General features: G+C 43.6%; 1 protein-coding gene across 3 annotated transcripts in view; it reads left to right on the plus strand.

The window, feature by feature from the left end:
* Positions 1-16,915, plus strand: part of lrrc45 (leucine rich repeat containing 45) — a 101,116-nt gene that overhangs the window by 868 nt on the left and 83,333 nt on the right. For all 3 annotated transcript variants that reach the window (XM_038777159.1, XM_038777157.1, XM_038777158.1), the window contains exons 2-6: positions 2,922-3,208; positions 6,136-6,197; positions 7,193-7,263; positions 9,655-9,833; positions 10,246-10,374. In XM_038777159.1, the coding sequence (XP_038633087.1) occupies positions 2,974-3,208; positions 6,136-6,197; positions 7,193-7,263; positions 9,655-9,833; positions 10,246-10,374 (676 nt within the window). In that variant the 5' untranslated portion in view covers positions 2,922-2,973. The remainder of the gene's footprint in view (positions 1-2,921; positions 3,209-6,135; positions 6,198-7,192; positions 7,264-9,654; positions 9,834-10,245; positions 10,375-16,915) is intronic.

Here is a 16,915-nt window from a genome sequence, read left to right on the forward strand (position 1 = left end):
TTCTCATTTCTTTTATGTTATTTTGTTAGTTTGGACCCATAAGCATTGTGCCTTTAAGCAGCAGACTCAAAGTCGAAACAGACTGCTTGTCAGGACACTGTTCCCAAGTTTTGGTTGTGGAGAGGAGAAGCCAGGAGAGGAGAAGCCAGATTCCTCAGCACTGGGTGGATCTTAAAACCAGGTTTCAAGGGAATTGGATCAATTGGTTAATTGCCAACTGGTGGATTTGCCAGGGACAGTGTTCTGCCTGATGATGGTCAGTGATTGGTTCCTGCATGGTGCTTTCTAACAGAACTGAGCAAAAGTGTTTAGTCCTTGGAAGTGAAAGGAACGCTCGCCCTCTGTCCGGCTTGCTGAAATTAAGGAACTGCTCTATTGTTCTGAAAGCAATGAGTGCCTGGTACATTCTTTGCTGGGAACCCAGAATGATGCTGATTCTGCCGAGAAGGTAGACAATTTTGCCGGAGAAAACCATCTCCAGTCTAGAAGGAATAAGTATCAAAACAAAAAATTGAACTTTAGAAAGTCTAACTAGAAGCCATCCCAGTGCATCAAAGAGCCTTGTCCGTTTATTTTTATTAATATTTTCTTTCCTTTTCCCCTCAGTGTTGTGTGTGTATATAAAGATTGGGCTAGATAGGAAAAGGGCATCTGGCAAGGGTAGTAGATAAGTCAGTTACATTTCCTGTCTGTTTAATTATACTGTACATAATAAAAAGTTACTTGTGTTAAATTTACAGTCCTGGTGACTACAGTTTATTGGGCTCAACGAAGGACCTCGGGTATTTCAAATAAAATCTTTCACCTGTGTTGCGACTTGGGGTCAGGTGGGCTGGAATTAACTGTGCACTCGCCCAGGATGTCATGACAATATGAGTTAGTATAGTGCATGTGTAATACACAAAAGAGGTAACCCAGAATGTGATCAAATTAAATTTTCTACAGCATAGTGTGGAATGTGTGTATCACTTTGGAGGGAAATGTTATTCTAGGGTAATGTTATTGTGGGGTATGGCATGTTTACCAAGATAATATGAAAGTTAACGATTAGCATTTTGGTTGCATTCATGAATAAAAGGCAATTTAGTTATTGGCATTGGGGAGAGATAAAGAATATGTCTTTGTAAATTTGCATCTGCTATCGTATTATGCACCATTCCCTGATACTGGCGCAAATAATTTATGTTCTCCACTAATCTGACTCTATCCAAAAGGTGGGTGGAATGGTGTGCAATTAACGACCTGCTGACTTGAGTTCAATTTCACTCATATAGTGTTCAACCAATTGGTTATGAGGGATCAGGATTTCAAATCAATGCATGAGAAATGTGTGGAAATCAATTTGTCCCCTACCACCTTTTTCTGTAATGTGCTGCATTACCCCACTCGGTTGTGGTGGGTGGTACATTTTTGTTTTAATTATATTTTTTTAAAATATACCCCGAGTAGAATTTATATATAAGCAAGTTTGCCATAAACTAAGATCACGTGCCCTTCATTCTGCTGTAAAAAAGTGAAAAGCACTGCTAAGTTTGACCTACGGCACAGTTGGTTGGTAACTAATTTTGACTGAAACATTACAACTTTATTACTCTTGGAAGAGCTTTGATCCACCTGAAGAAGTTGTTTTCTGTGAATTGTTATTTATTTCTGGTAGTCTCTGGCACAAGCATGGTTTAACCATTAGTCAATTATTTGCCATACTCTGAAATTCACTCCCATATCTTCCATTTCCTTCTATTTTGAAAGCCTGCAGAAAACTCACCTCTTTTACAAAGCTTTTCCTGTTGGGCAGCAGAGTGGTTAGCACTGCTACTTCACAGCCCGAGGGACCCGGGTTCGATTCCTGGCTTGGGTCACTGTCTGTGCGGAGTCTGCACGTTGTCTGCGTGCGTTTCCTCCGGGTGCTCCAGTTTCCTCCCACAAGTCCCAAAAGATATGCTTGTTGGTGAATTGGACATTCTGAATTCTGCCTCAGTGTACCCGAACAGGCGCTGGAGTGTGGCGACTAGGGGATTTTCACAGTAACTTCATTGCAGTGTTAATGTAAGCCTACTAGTGACACTAATAACGACTATTATTAGAATGCCTACAGTGCAGAAGGAGGTCATTCGGCCCATTGAGCCTGCACCAATCCTCTGAAAGAGCACTCTACCTAGGCCCACTCCCTGCCTTATGCCTGTAACCTCGCACATTGATCGTGACCAATCCACCTAACCTGCACATCGTTGGACTGTGGGAAGAAACCAGAGCTCCCAGAAGAAACCCATGCAGACACGGGGGGAAAACATGCAAACTCCACACAGATCACACCCAAGGCCGGAATCGAACCTGGGTCCCTGGCGCTGTGATGCGGCAGTTCTAACTACCGTGCCACTGTGCTGCGATGGTCAATATCCGTCAATACTGCTAGTCAGGAATTTTTTTTGTAATCACCGTGGAACGATTTCCTGCTAAATGTGGTAAATGAATGCAAGTTGCCAAATGTTTATTCCATCTATGCAGGCCAGCAATTGTATTTGCAAATTTGCCAGGTTCTGTGGACCTTCCTCAGCCATCGAGGAAAGCCCAGTGGTCAGAACTGAAACTCTGCTAATTGTGTATGTGCAGTTTAAAATCTGCTGCGCAATATAGATGTGGCACAGCACTCAAACTATAAATGTGCAATTAAATTTACATAATGAAGGCAGTGCAGATTTGCATCTTTTTGCATTCTTCTACTGTTGTCAAGGAGGCTGTGCACGTGAATGTTGTCTTGCCGAGACATGTTGCATTTTTGATTCTCGTTTCTAATGTGAGAACTATGTTTAATTTCTATCTTCCTTCATGGGCAGGCACAAGGTTTTGAAGTAGGGAAAAATAATTATATCAAAGTCAGACTACTTAGCTGGTTATGTTTGCTCTTATGCTCTTTTTCACAGAAAAATGTTACGTTGAATAATCGGAGTGAGTTCGACTCTGACAGATATTTCAATGATGGATGATTTCAAGAGAACTTACCTTTGCCTTTGTAAAGAAGCTTGTGTCGAACCACAGGAATGTATTCTGAATCAATTGCGTGATGGTTGTGATGGAAACTTGAGGAAAAGGTTGGATCTCTCCACACAGTCTCTTCCTGTTGACACGTGTGCTATCCTGGGAAAAGTTTTAATGAATGACATAGTATTCACAGAGTTAACGCTTTGTGACTGCATGCTAAATGAAGAAGGTATGATAATGATCCATTAATAATCTCATCAGGGATGGACAAAGACCTGTGACAAAATTTAATGTGTGTTCTAATACAGAAATATTAAACTATCAAGATGCATTCCTTCCTTCCTATGTTCAGTCCATTCACGCTAAATCACTTAAAGTCAAGGTGATTTGTATTAAGAAATATTTCAGTTGGCTATGTACTGTTCTGTGATTTTCATGTAATTTAGCGACTAATGGCCTTGTTATTTCTGTGTACTTATATTACTTATCACATGCAGCAGTTATTAGAAAAGCAAGGCTTGCTCCTATCACATTAGTGAGCAACATCTCAGTACTTCACACAATTCTTTTTTGAAAGTGAGGTCACTGCTTAAAGACAAAAATGTACACAGCAAGACTCTCCAAAAATAATGAAATTGTAAGGCCTTTCTTTTACTTTGCATGCTGTTCATTGAAAGAAAAGGATTGACGAGGACACTGACAAACTAGTGTTGCCAACTTGTAATTCTTTGTAGCTGCATTTAGATGAAGGTCGGTGAAAATTAATGGTGACATTGACAATACTGAGGTTGCAAGGATGATAAACTTTTGGGTCGCCTTCTTCAGCGATTCTTGATACTAATCTGGAATCTTGTCCTTTGGCATCCATATTCTCGGGAAAGGACCCACCGAGATTGCAGACGGGGGTGAAGGCAGATGTTCTTACCTTCGTCTTGTTAATAGCCCAGAGTTAAGTTCTGTTGTGAACGAGACCGTCTACTCTGCCCAGTGCCTCACTGTGGTTGGGTGACCTCATGGAATTTTTACATCTGGAGAAGGTCAAGTACACTGTGAGGGGGTCGGTCAAGGGGTTCTACCTGAAGTAGCAGCCATTCATTTCCTACTTTAAAGCATTAATCACCATCAGCTGTTGGGGGGTGGGGGTTTTGTTTCTTTCTTGGGTGGGATTTATTTGGTTGGTTGTGCTATTCTAATATTGCATTTATGTAACATCCGTTTTCTATGTGAAATGAAATGAAAATCGCTTATTGTCACGAGTAGGCTTCAATGAAGTTACTGTGAAAAGCCCCTAGTCGCCACATTGCGACGCCTGTCCGGGGGAGGCTGGTACGGGAATCGAACCGTGCTGCTGGCCTGCTTTAAAAGCCAGCGATTTAGCTCAGTGAGCTAAACCAGCCCCATGTTGATACTGCATTGATATTATGTTTGTTACAAATGAAAAATATTTTAATACAAATATTTTTTAAACTTACTGATAACATAATTCTTATTGTCGACTCTGAAGAAAAATTCTTATTGTTGACTCTGAATCAAAAACTGAAAAATATTTTGGATAAAGTGGAACAGTGGGTGAAAGTGACAAGAAAGGGCTGAGCATAAATTGTAGGAAAACAAAATGTCTAGTAGTGTCCAAAAATAAAACCATACCAAAATGTAAGATCACAATAAAGAATTAAAAGATCGGGCAGCACATTGGCGCAGTGGTTAGCACTGCTGCCTCACGGCGCCGAGGTTCCAGGTTCGATCCCGGCTCGAGGTCACTGTCCGTGTGGAGTTTGCACTTTCTCCCCATGTTTGCGTGGGTTTCACCCCCACAACCTAAAGACGTGCAGGGTAGGTGCATCGGCAATGCTAAAATTGCCCCATAATTGGAAAAAGTGAATTGGGTACTCTAAAAATGAATTGGGTACTCTTTTTTTTAAAAAAAGAATTAAAAGGTTATCCAGGGGACACATTTTGTTACCTCAGAAGTATGTTAAGATCGGACAGAAAGTGCAACCAAGAAATAAGATGAACAATTAGAATGACCAAAGATGCAGTTCAAAAAGTGAAAAAGATTACAATCGACTCAAACTTAGCCATGAAGCAAAGCTGAAAATCCTGGAATGTTACATCACACTGATTTTGACATAATGAAGTGTGTTGAATGATCAGTGAAGCAATGCAGAGAAGAATTAAGACCGGAGAGCCTGTGGCTTTTGAGGTGAATAATAAAGATATCTTGGGCAGGTCACACTACGAGTGCACAGGTGCTGGTAAAATCTGAAACCAAAAGAATTCTGCTCTGACCAAGATCAGGAAGAGAGTGGTGGAATTTCTCGTGCATGCAATAAGAAATCATGATTTAGAAAGTCTTTTCTTGATGAGAAAGATCAATGTAAAAAAGATCGAAGTAGACAAAGAACCATCTTTCTAAAGAGCCTCGCAAACTGGATGAATGCACCACCAACAAAGATGGTCCACCCCTCCAACACAAGATTAACATGGAGATCTCGGGTTGCCAATACCCTCTTAGGGCATGGTACTTTGAGAGAGAGAATGATGTTGTGCGAATAGAATATGGGTTATTAAGCAATAAAGTTGGGAAAATAAAACAATTCAAATTTGGCCCACAACACTCCATACCAGCACCATTTGTAATGTGTTGGGATCAATGTTAATTTTGTTTTTTAAATTTAGCTTTTTTATGTTTGTGTATTGGTGAGCTTCATTTGATTCTGTTTTTGTACTTTCTACTTTTAAATTTACAGAAGTATGTGGCTTGGTGGGCTAGAATAGGTCTTTTCCTTAGAGGGGGACCTTGGTATAACAGTGCTGCTATAGTGACATCCCCAATGGAAAATGAATACCTCATATTGAAAGGAAATTAGAAGAGCATTTTGACTCTTAAGGCATCCATACATAGCCCATACGGTATGTAGCCAGCGGCTTTGCTCTCTGAGTAACTTACCTGCCCGCTTGGCTGCAGAAGGTACATGGCTGGTCATGGGCAACGGGAGAACTGGAACATATACAATTTTCATAATTTTGCTTATTGTTTCTATTTAATGCAGTAAATGGGAATAATGAGTGAATAGTTTTGTAATCAAAAAGATTGTGGAATGCTTTCCCTTTGTAGATCTCTAATAACTGTCTCAATGCTTTTTATTTTCTTAGGTGCCAAACTGCTGTTGTATGGGCTATGTGCAAACACCACAATCCAAATGTTAGACATGAAGGTGAGTGTGAATGGCTATTGACTCTGGAGATGTGATAAGATAATAGAAAGTAAAATGTAGCAACAAGCTTTGGGGCAGAGGATGAATGGTCTTTTTTAATTCTCACAATGGAAACTGTTGAGTAACGCACTGTGAAGATTATCAGCAAGATCATTTCAGTATTCAGTTTATTCATATTCCTTTTATACCACATAAAAAGTATTTAATGTGGTATACAAATTTGAGGTGTACAACTTAATGGCATGTGATGGGGAAGAATAGAGTAGGGGTAGCTATTCTATTTCAGTGAGTTATAAAAAGACTTTGGGGAAAACTTCAGTATTTCTCTACGTTTTGCCTATTTGCAAATTATTCCTCAACAATAAGACAAATCTTTCCAAATCCATGATAGAAAAGATGCCCTTTTTTCAATTTTCATTGTTTTTCTTCATGCAATTTTCCATGCTGTAAATTCATTTACAACCATGTTAACAGTATTTGCTGTATTATTCTCGTTGAACTCATATTTTAAATATCACAACGAACAACGGATTTTGCTGAATCTAGCATATGCAAATCTCTGCACAGTGCATTATACTTTACTGATTGGAAATTTGAGCCAAAAAACAATCAAAAAGCAGTTTATTTACTGACTCGAAGCCCATCTCGGATGAAATTCCTCAAAAATTCTAAGCTTGTCACCTCTGCTCTTTCAATTTTTATTTGTAATGTGTACTTTATTCTGATCCATGATGAGCGTTTGAAAATATGTTTAACCGTATAGTGAGGAAAACAAGATTTGGTGTGTTATTGTAGCAATATAAATTAGCTATTCCACAGTATGAGTTTTGAGAAACCACTGATGCTTCTTTAATGGTACATGCAGTCTTAACCTTCACTTCTGTAACACTGCCTAATATGTCTGTATACTATAACAATTATATTTGATCTATATAATCGTAATATTGTTGCCCAGTACACATTTAAGTTCCTAACTGAATTATTTTGTGTGTAAGGGTAATAACCTGCGAGCAGCTGGAGCTGAAACACTGGGGAAACTACTGCGGCACAACAAATCTCTCAAGAGGTAGGAATGGCTCCTTCAGATCAGTAGCTAAGCAGGTGACTTTCAAATTATCTTTCACACAAGAACATAGAGAGTGCAAACAGAAATTGCATTTTCTTTTGGCAAGACCAATACATTTTTTATGAAGCCTTTCACTCCCCCAGTACAAGTACAGTGCAAGTTATTTCACCTGGCAATGCGGTGGATGTATTTCATAACATGCAAGTTGGGAAGCACTTGGATCAGATTTTCCTTTTCATTGTGTCAGCAACATTTATATTTTTCAAACCTTTTGCTAATCAGAATTCACTGAACTAAAGCAAAAAAGTGTATTGTGATTATAACCAGAACCTTAACTATGTAGCTTGTTTCTAAAAATATTTTTTCACCAAACTGATCTAAATTACTTGTGTCAGGGGTTTAACTTTGATTTTGTTTCTATTCTACAGCTTCTTGTTTGCATCCTCTATACACCTTAATCCTTTATTTCTGCTAATAAAATACTACCAATTATTTGATAAACATGCATTAATTATATTGCAAACACTAACTCTTCAGTGTAACTTTCATTCTGCATTTAATAATCTTCTGTGCACCCAATGTTAGTAGTTAGCATGTTGTCATTATGTTAAGAAAATGAGTACATGATGCTATCAGTTTTGGAATATCTCTTTACATGGGCCGTGTTTCAAGTCGCCTGTTAAATTGTAGTCATGTTTGAATATAATTGGTCCTAAGTATCAAAGTTAAGAAATTACAACTGACAGGGTAACTTTTTTCAAAAATATTTTTGAACTAGCTTCCCTCAATAACAGCAATAAATTAACCTCTGAATGTAAAGAAAGGACAGATTTGCAATTACTAGGTGGTTTTCAGAGCAGCCAGGCATCTCGTAGCACTTTACAGCCAATTAAGTACTTTTTGAAGTGAAGTTACTGATGTAATACAGGTCGCATATCGTTTATCCAGAATCCTTAGGGCCGATTGCGTTTCGGATAACTTGGTTTTCAGATGCACATTGAAGGGGTTAAAATCATTAAATGCAATAGAGTTCCCCTGTGGATTAAATACAGTAAAATTCCGATAGGGAACTGCTGTAAAGTTGTTTCTGTGAAGTTCCCACAATTCCAGGTGGGCTGCATGAAAATGCAACAAGAGAATGAGAACTATGATAAGCCACAAAGAGATAGCCATAACAGCCGATCTGCAGGTGGGGATGTTTGGATGGTGTAACCATGTAGGTATGCGTCATTGGTAACTGAATACTATACTTGGGCAAGTGTTTAGAGACTGTAACTGGTTAACTATATTCACCCTGACATAAGTTATGTAATTAGAACGATTAGCTGCAATTGGATATCAACAACCTCGGAACAAATATATATTTGTGATTGGTATATGCAAATTACTTGTAAGATAAGCAAAGGTATAATTATTATCGCAATGTATCGCTCAGGGAGCCTGTGTGCCACCTTGTGGAGGCAGACTTCCCTACATGCTTGAATAAACCGGTGAAAGAAAAATCCTGTCTGCGTCTGGTGTCTTGAAATTAGAGGAACAAAACCGATTTGGCTGGATAACACATATATAGGCTTTTTTACATTACAATGGCCGGAGACAAGGGCAGCTACAGTCTAAAGTAAATAAAATGGCTAGAAAAGTAAGACCTACTGTTAGATAATAGCTACAGGATACCTGTAATAAGTTGCAATTCTGCTTGTCAGGTTCGCAGGGACAAAAATGCAGACGAACGACTTGACCTCCCGTACTAAAAGTTTGGGTGGGGTCAGCGAGATTCACTCGACTTCGGTCACAGACTTCCGGTGCTAAAGGACCATGTGGTTCAAAAAAGTGTGGTTTTTGGATGTGTTTGGTTTTTGGATTTACAGGTAATGGTACTTGACTGATGAAGGAAACACAGCAGTTAATTTACACTCCGCAAATTCCCACCAACAACAATGTGATATTAACCAATTAATTTGTTTTTGTGATGTTGACTGAGGGATAAATATAGGCTCGGAGACCATGTATAACCCTGCTCCTCTCCAAAACAATGCCACATGATCTCTTGCATCCACCTGGGCAAGAAGGTATGGCCTTGGTTTCACATCTCATCCGCAAGGCGGCCCCACCAACAGTGCAAAACTACCTATTTTTAGTGTTTTTCTTGGAAGGAGGAATTGGAAAATAAAATTTCTTCCCTGATATATTTAAACTTGCGGGTTTAAAGGAGCATATGTAGTTACATGCATCTTCAGCTAAACAGAGATAACATAATTTTTTATTTACACTTGGAAAAGGATAGATAGATATATGGGTATGTTTTGTTGGTGTGCGACAGACGCAAGGTGCTTTGAAGCCCAGTTGCGACTGTTTAAGAATTCCTTAATGTAGATTGTTTTTTATCTCTAGTTTGATTTTGGAATGGAATGCTCTTGGAATGTGGGAAGAAGGATTTTGTGTATTCTGTGAGGGATTAAGAGCCAACAAATCCCTTGAGCATCTCGACCTACGCAATAACCAAATCAATCACCAGGGTGTAGGAGAGCTGGCATTAGCTTTAAAGCACAATAATACATTGGAGGAACTGGGTGAGTATGTGGGACACTTTTCAGAATTACTCCATTAAAAAAACTTTAGCACCTTCCATCAAAATTAAAGATAATGTTAGTATTCCAGTTGCATATCTATTGTGTGTTGCAAGAGATAACCGTTTCATTCTCATTTACAAAGTCTCATTTTTTCCTAAGGTTTAGAAAAAGTGCAACTTTAAAAAAAATGTCTGCTATAAGAAATAAACTAATTTGCCATGATTGGAAACTGATTAATTTTCGAAGCACATCATAGTTTAGATTTTATCCAACGTCAATTCATTTTTATAGGGCAGAGGGCATTAATGAATTAATTTAACAACTTGAAAAGCTACAATAGTTTTTCCAGTGATTTTAATTATGTCGCTGCACATTGTAGTCTCTGCAATTTGTTTTTGTTTCTTTTCTGTAGATCTTCGCTGGAATAATATTGGTCTGTTAGGTGGTCGAGCATTACTCTGTGCATTACAACAAAACAAGATATTGGTACGTCTAGAACTGGCTGGAAATAACATCCCCAGTGATGTCTTGAAAGCTGTAGGTGAGTGAAATTAGATTTTATTCCTGAGGTAAATTAACTCAGAAGAGTGGCAAATTACTGTAATGAAAAGTGAAAATGAGTGTCCATTCAAGTACTTTGTTACTTAAATTATTTTCATGCAGTGGCACACCCATGGATGCCAAGCATTTAGAGATTCCATGCTCTCATTTAATCTGTTAGTTAAAATTCAGCAGGAGATGTAGATGGTTCATTTTCAACTTGCAAAGAGTGGAATAGTTATGCTAATAGTTTTTTTATTAAACTAGTTTTTTAAAAATCTTATCAAGTTTGTATTGAGACCAATGTTTTCTGTGTTTAAGGGACGGTGTTTTCCCTGTTTTAGAAGGACTTCATAGGATTCAGATAAGGATATTGTTCATGTTAGTGTAAGTCTGCCAGAATAATCCAGCTAGTCCCACTCCTCTGCCCTTTACTTGTAGCCCTGCAGCTTGTTTTCCTTCAAGCACAGTGGTTAGCATTTCTGTCTCACAGCGCCAAGGACCCAGCTTCAATTTAGGCCTTGGGTGACTGTGTGGTGTTTGCACGTTCTCCCCGTGTCGATGTGCGTTTCCTCCGGGTGCTCCAGTTTCCTCCCACTGTCCAAAAATGTGCAGGTTAGGTGGATTGGCCATGATCAATGTGCGGGTTTATGGGGGTGAGGGAGGGGAATGGGCCAAGATAGAGTGCTCTTTCCGAGAGTCTGTGCAGGCTCAATGGGCCGAATGGTCCCCTGCACTGGAGGGATTCGATGATACTTGTCTAATTCCCTTTTGAAAGCCACGATTGAATCTGTTTCCATCACCCTTTCAGCCAATGCATTCAAGGTCATAACCACGCTGTATGTTTTTAAAAAGTTGTTCCTAATGTGGCCTTGGTTCATTTACCAATCATTGTAAATCTGTACTCCCTAGTTCTATGCCTTTCTGGCAAATGGAACAGATTCTTCTTATTTACTCTGTCTTGCTCCCTTATGATTGTGAGCATCTCTCAACCTGAAGGAAATCCCCAGCTTCTTGACAGAATTTGCTCATCCCAGAAATTATTCTAGTAAATCTTTTCACTATCTCTAAGACTGTCCAAAAGTTCATTGCCAAAATTGGACACAGCACTCCAGTTGAGGCCGCATCAGTGATTTATAAACATTGGTTATCATTTATTTGTATTTGTATCCTATGCCACTACTTATAAAACTTAGGACCCCATATGTTGTTTCACTTTCCCAACCTACCTTTTCACCTTAAAAGATCTTTTATATTACATCTCCTGATTTCTACTACCAAAATGTATCCCTTCACGTTCCCTCCATCAGATTCCATCTGCCATATCTCTCCACATTCCATCAGCCTTTCACCATCCTCCTCACTGTTCACTACACCTCCGGGTTTTGTGTCATCTGCAACTTTTGAAATTGTGCCCTGTGCACTTTAGTCCAAGTTTTTTTTTCATTCATTCATGGGACGTGGGCCAGTATTTATTGCTCTTGAGGGGGCACTTAAGAGGTTCGCCACATTTCTGTGGGCCTGGAGCCACATGCAAGCCAGACTGGGTAAGGACGCCAAATTTCCTTCCTTAAAGAACATTAGTGAACCAGATAGGTTTTTATGACAATCAACAATGGTTGCATGGTCATCATTAGACTTTTGCTTCCACATTTTTATTGGGTTTGAATTTCACCATTTGCAGTGGTGGGATTCAAACACCCCAGAGCAATACCCTGGGTTTCTGGTTTACTGGTCCAGTGACAATACTAATATGTCACAGCCTCCCCATAAATATGTAGTCATGATATATATCAACTTGAACTGGCTGGCAGGGAGGACAAAGCAAAGCATCACTGACAATGCATCAACACAAAAGCAAAATACTATGGATGCTAGAAATCTGAAATAACAATAAAACATCTGTCAAGACCCGGGTTCGAATCACCGTCCGTGCGTAGCCCGCACAGGAACTTTGTCGAGAGCTCCCCTGAGATCAGTTGGGATTCTTGCTTTTCCCAATATATATTAGGGGTGGCACAGTAGCACATTGGTTAGCACAGTTGATTCACAGCTCCAGGGTCCCATGTTCGATTTCCACAGCCCAAAGATGTGCAGGTTGGGTGGATTGGCCATTCTAAATTGCCCTTCGGTTAGGTGCGGTTGCGGGGATAGGGTGGAGGTGTGGGCTTAAGTAGGGTGCTCTTTCCAAGAGCCAGTGCAGACTCGATGGGCCGAACGGCTTCCTTCTGCACTCTAAATTCTATGATATTAATGATCTAAACCCTGGGGAGGCAGTAATGCAGTGGGATTGTCACCTGGGCTATGTGGTGAATGTGATTCACACCGGATTATAATTTGTATATACACGTGTCTGTATTGTAAGTGCAGTTGCACTACCTGTCCTCCAGGGGGAGTAGCTCTGGGAATGCACGAGTTGTACGGGGCTTCTCCCTTGGCTCTGCCCAGGACTCCTCCCCCGGAAGCTGCTGTATAAAAGATCAGTGCCACATGGTCAGCCGGCCAGTTCACCGAAAGTTCAATGGCTAATAGGTTGGCTCTGTTGTGAGTATATTAAAACCGCTATTCTAATCCTACAAGCACGTGTCCGTAGAACTGTTGGTTCCAACAATTTAATATACTCAGGAAACAGTCGAAGAAATCATGGAAGCAGCCCTCAAGCCCGGACGCCTAGAACTCGACCCAGAGGATGCAGAGGCTAAGGAAATTTTTTCCCACTGGCTGAGATGTTTTAAAGCCTACCTGGCAGAAGCCAGCACCACCGGAACAACGGAGGAACAAAAACTCAGCCTACTGCACGCGAGGGTAAGCCACAGAATATCCACAGAGCTGAATCCGGCTGGTTCTTACACCGCAGCGCTGGCGATATTTGACAAAATGTACGTTAGGCCCATTAACGAGGTTTATGCACGCCACGTGTTTACAACCCGCCGTCAGTGGCCTACAGAAACGCTAGCTGAGTTTGTAAGGGAATTGAACAATCTTTCCAATGACTGTAATTATCAAGCTGTTACCGCGGCTGAACATAGGGAGCTTGCTGTGCGGGACGTTTTCGTGGCGGGCCTTAGGTCTAACTATGTGCGCCAAAGACTGCTAGAAAAGGGGGCCCAGGACTTAGACACTACTGTGGGGGCTGCTACCACTATGGAAGTTTCCTTCCGCAGCCTCACCTCGTTTCCCGCGGACCCCGCGACCTCATCGTGGACCCCCGACCAACAGTTCCCCCAAGCCTGTGCCGCACGGTCCCCCAGCTACCGCTGCCAAAGCCAGTTACTCTGCTGCCCCAGCCAGCTACTCGGCTGCTTCAGCCTGCCATTTCTGTGGCCAAAGCCAGCACCCGCGGCAGCACTGCCCGGCCCATAACGTGACCTGCAGCAGCTGCGGGCGAAAAGGACACTATGCCAGAGTGTGTCTGGCGAAGAAAGCCCTAGCCTCTAACCCGCCCACGGCTCAAAGCACTCGTTCCCTGAATTCACAGGCCTGCAGGCCCCGAAATGCTGCAGCCTGTATGCCGACTCCGCCCCCACCCGACATGTGCGACTCATGGGGGCGGCCATCTTGGCAATCCTCCTCCATGCGGCCGGCCATGTGCGACTCATGGGGGCAGCCATCTTGGCAATCCTTCTCCATGCGGCTGGCCATGTGCGACTCATGGGGGCGGCCATCTTGGGGTCCATCCCCTTCAAACTCTGAAACTCACCTCGACGACTACGAACTCAGAGGGCAGTCATCACGGGGCCACTCCAGCACAGCTGATCAAGCCGCCGACTACCCGCAATTCAGCGCAGTCACCCTGGATCAATCCCGTCCCAAGAACCTACGAAGTTCGATGGCGGAGGTCCAGATCAATGGGTACAGCACGCCATGCCTCTTTGACTCCGGGAGCACCAAGAGCTTTATACATCCAGAGCTGGTAAGACGCTGTTCGCTTTCTATTTTTTCGGTGAGCCAAACTATCGCCCTCGCTTCGGGCTCCCACTCAGTCCAAATCCAAGGACGCACTGTTGCTACGCTCACAATTCGAGGCGCTAGTTATTCTAAATTTAAACTTTATGTCCTGCCCGACCTCTGCGCGCCACTCTTATTAGGCCTGGATTTCCAGTGCAACCTCAAGAGCCTCACCCTCAGCTTCGGCGGGCCCCTGCCCCCACTCACTATCTGCAGCCTAACCACGCTGCGCATCTCCCCCCCTCTGCTCTTCGTCAATCTCACTCCAGTCTGCAAGCCAGTAGCTACTCGCAGCAGGCGATACAGCCTACAGGATAGGGTCTTTATCGGATCGGAAGTCCGATGGCTGCTCAGTGAGGGGATCATAGAGGCCAGTAATAGTCCCTGGAGAGCTCAGGTGGTGGTCGTCAAGACCGGGGAAAAATTTTACATGGTCGTCGACTAAGCCGGACCATAAATCGCTTTACGCTCCTAGACGCGTATCCCCTCCCCAGAATTGCAGACATGGTTAATCAGATCGCCCAATATCGGCTATTTTCCACAGTGGATCTGAAGTCTGCATACCACCAGCTCCCAATCCGCCCGGAGGACCGCCGCTACACGGCATTCGAGGTCGATGGCCGCCTCTTCCATTTCCTCTGGGTCCCTTTCGGCGTCACTAACGGGGTTTCGGTGTTCCAACGAGTAATGGACCGAATGGTAGACCAGTACGGGCTGCGGGCCACGTTTCCGTATCTGGACAATGTTACCATCTGCGGCTATGACCAGCAGGACCACGACGCCAACCTCCACCGTTTTCTCCAAACAGCACAGAAATTAAATCTCACTTACAACAAGGAGAAATGCGTTTTCCGCACAAACAGACTGGCCATCCTCGGCTACGTCGTGGAGAACGGAGTCCTGGGCCCAGACCCGGACTGCATGCGCCCCCTCTCAGAACTTCCCCTCCCTCATTGCACCAAGGCCCTCAAACGGTGCTTGGGGTTCTTCTCATACTACGCCCAGTGGGTCCCTCAATATGCGGACAAAGCCCGCCCACTCTTTAAGGTCACACGATTTCCCCTGTCAGCTGAGGCGCGCCAGGCCTTCAGCTGCATCAAGCAGGACATCGCCAAAGCAGCCGTGCGGGTGGTGGATGAATCCACTCCCTTTCAGGTTGAGAGCGACGCCTCAGAGGTAGCTCTAGCAGCTACTTTAAATCAGGCAGGGAGGCCCGTTGCATTTTTCTCCCATACCCTCAGTCGAGAAGGAAGCACAAACCATCGTGGAGGCTGTTCGTCACTGGAGGCACTACCTCGCAGGTAGGAGGTTCACCCTCATCACCGACCAACGATCGGTTGCCTTTATGTTTGACAACTCGCAAAGGGGCAAAATAAAAAATGATAAAATCCTTCGGTGGAGGATCGAACTCTCCACCTATAGTTATTAAATATCGACCGGGGAAGCTCAACGAGCCCTCGGATGCCCTATTCCGCGGGACATGCGCCAGCGTGCAGATCAGCCGTCTGAAAGCCATCCACGTTGATCTCTGCCATCCAGGGGTCACCCGGCTCGCCCACTACATCAGATCCCGAAAGCTGCCTTTCTCCAATGAGGAGGTAAAAACGGTCACCAGGGACTGCCCGATCTGTGCAGAGTGTAAACCGCACTTCTATAGACCAGACAGGGCCCACCTGGTCAAGGCTTCTAGGCCCTTTGAACGCCTTGCGATCGATTTCAAAGGGCCACTCCCCTCCACGAACAAGAACATTTATTTCCTCAACATCATCGACGAGTTCTCCCGATTCCCTTTTGCCATTCCTTGCCCTGATATGACCTCCCACACAGTCATTAGGGCCCTGCATAGTGTCTTCACCCTGTTCGGTTTCCCCAGCTACGTGCACAGCGACCAGGGTTCGTCCTTTATGAGCGACGAGCTGCGTCAGTACCTGCTCGACAAGGGCATCGCCTCGAGCAGGACTACCAGTTACAACCCCAGGGGGAACGGGCAGGTGGAGAGGGAGAACGCGACGGTCTGGAAGACCGTCCTACTGACCCTCCGATCTAGAAAACTCCGTCTCCCAATGGCAAGAAGTCCTCTCAGACGCGCTCCACGCAATCAGATCCCTCCTGTACAGCTACAAATCAAACCCCTCACGCGCGACTCTTCATTTTTTTTAGGGGCACTACCACGGGAGTCTCACTTCCGGCGTGGCTGAGGACACCTGGCCCGGTCCTCCTGAAGAAACACGTCAGGGGGCACAAAACTGACCCCCTTGTTGAAAAGGTGCACCTCCTCCATTCCAACCCTCAGTACGCATTCATGGAGTTCCCGGACGGTCGCCAGGACACGGTATCCTGGCACCCGCTGGATCCAGCCCCCCCCTACCCCCGCTGAGGAACCCCTTACCCCGTTCCCTATGCTGCCGCCCCCTCGCGCCCCCGATTCCGCAAGCTCACCGCACCGGTTCCACGCCCCAGAACCAGCCCGCCCCCAGTCTCCGGTCGAGCCAGAGGTGTATAAAGTTCAGACGAGACCCGCCCCGGAGTCTGCCATCGTACCCCAGCTCTCAACATCCACACAGCCACCGCAAGAGGCTGCAACCCCGATGCTC

This window comes from Scyliorhinus canicula, chromosome 18 (genome assembly GCF_902713615.1).
Source record: "Scyliorhinus canicula chromosome 18, sScyCan1.1, whole genome shotgun sequence".
NCBI classification, from domain to species: domain Eukaryota; kingdom Metazoa; phylum Chordata; class Chondrichthyes; order Carcharhiniformes; family Scyliorhinidae; genus Scyliorhinus; species Scyliorhinus canicula.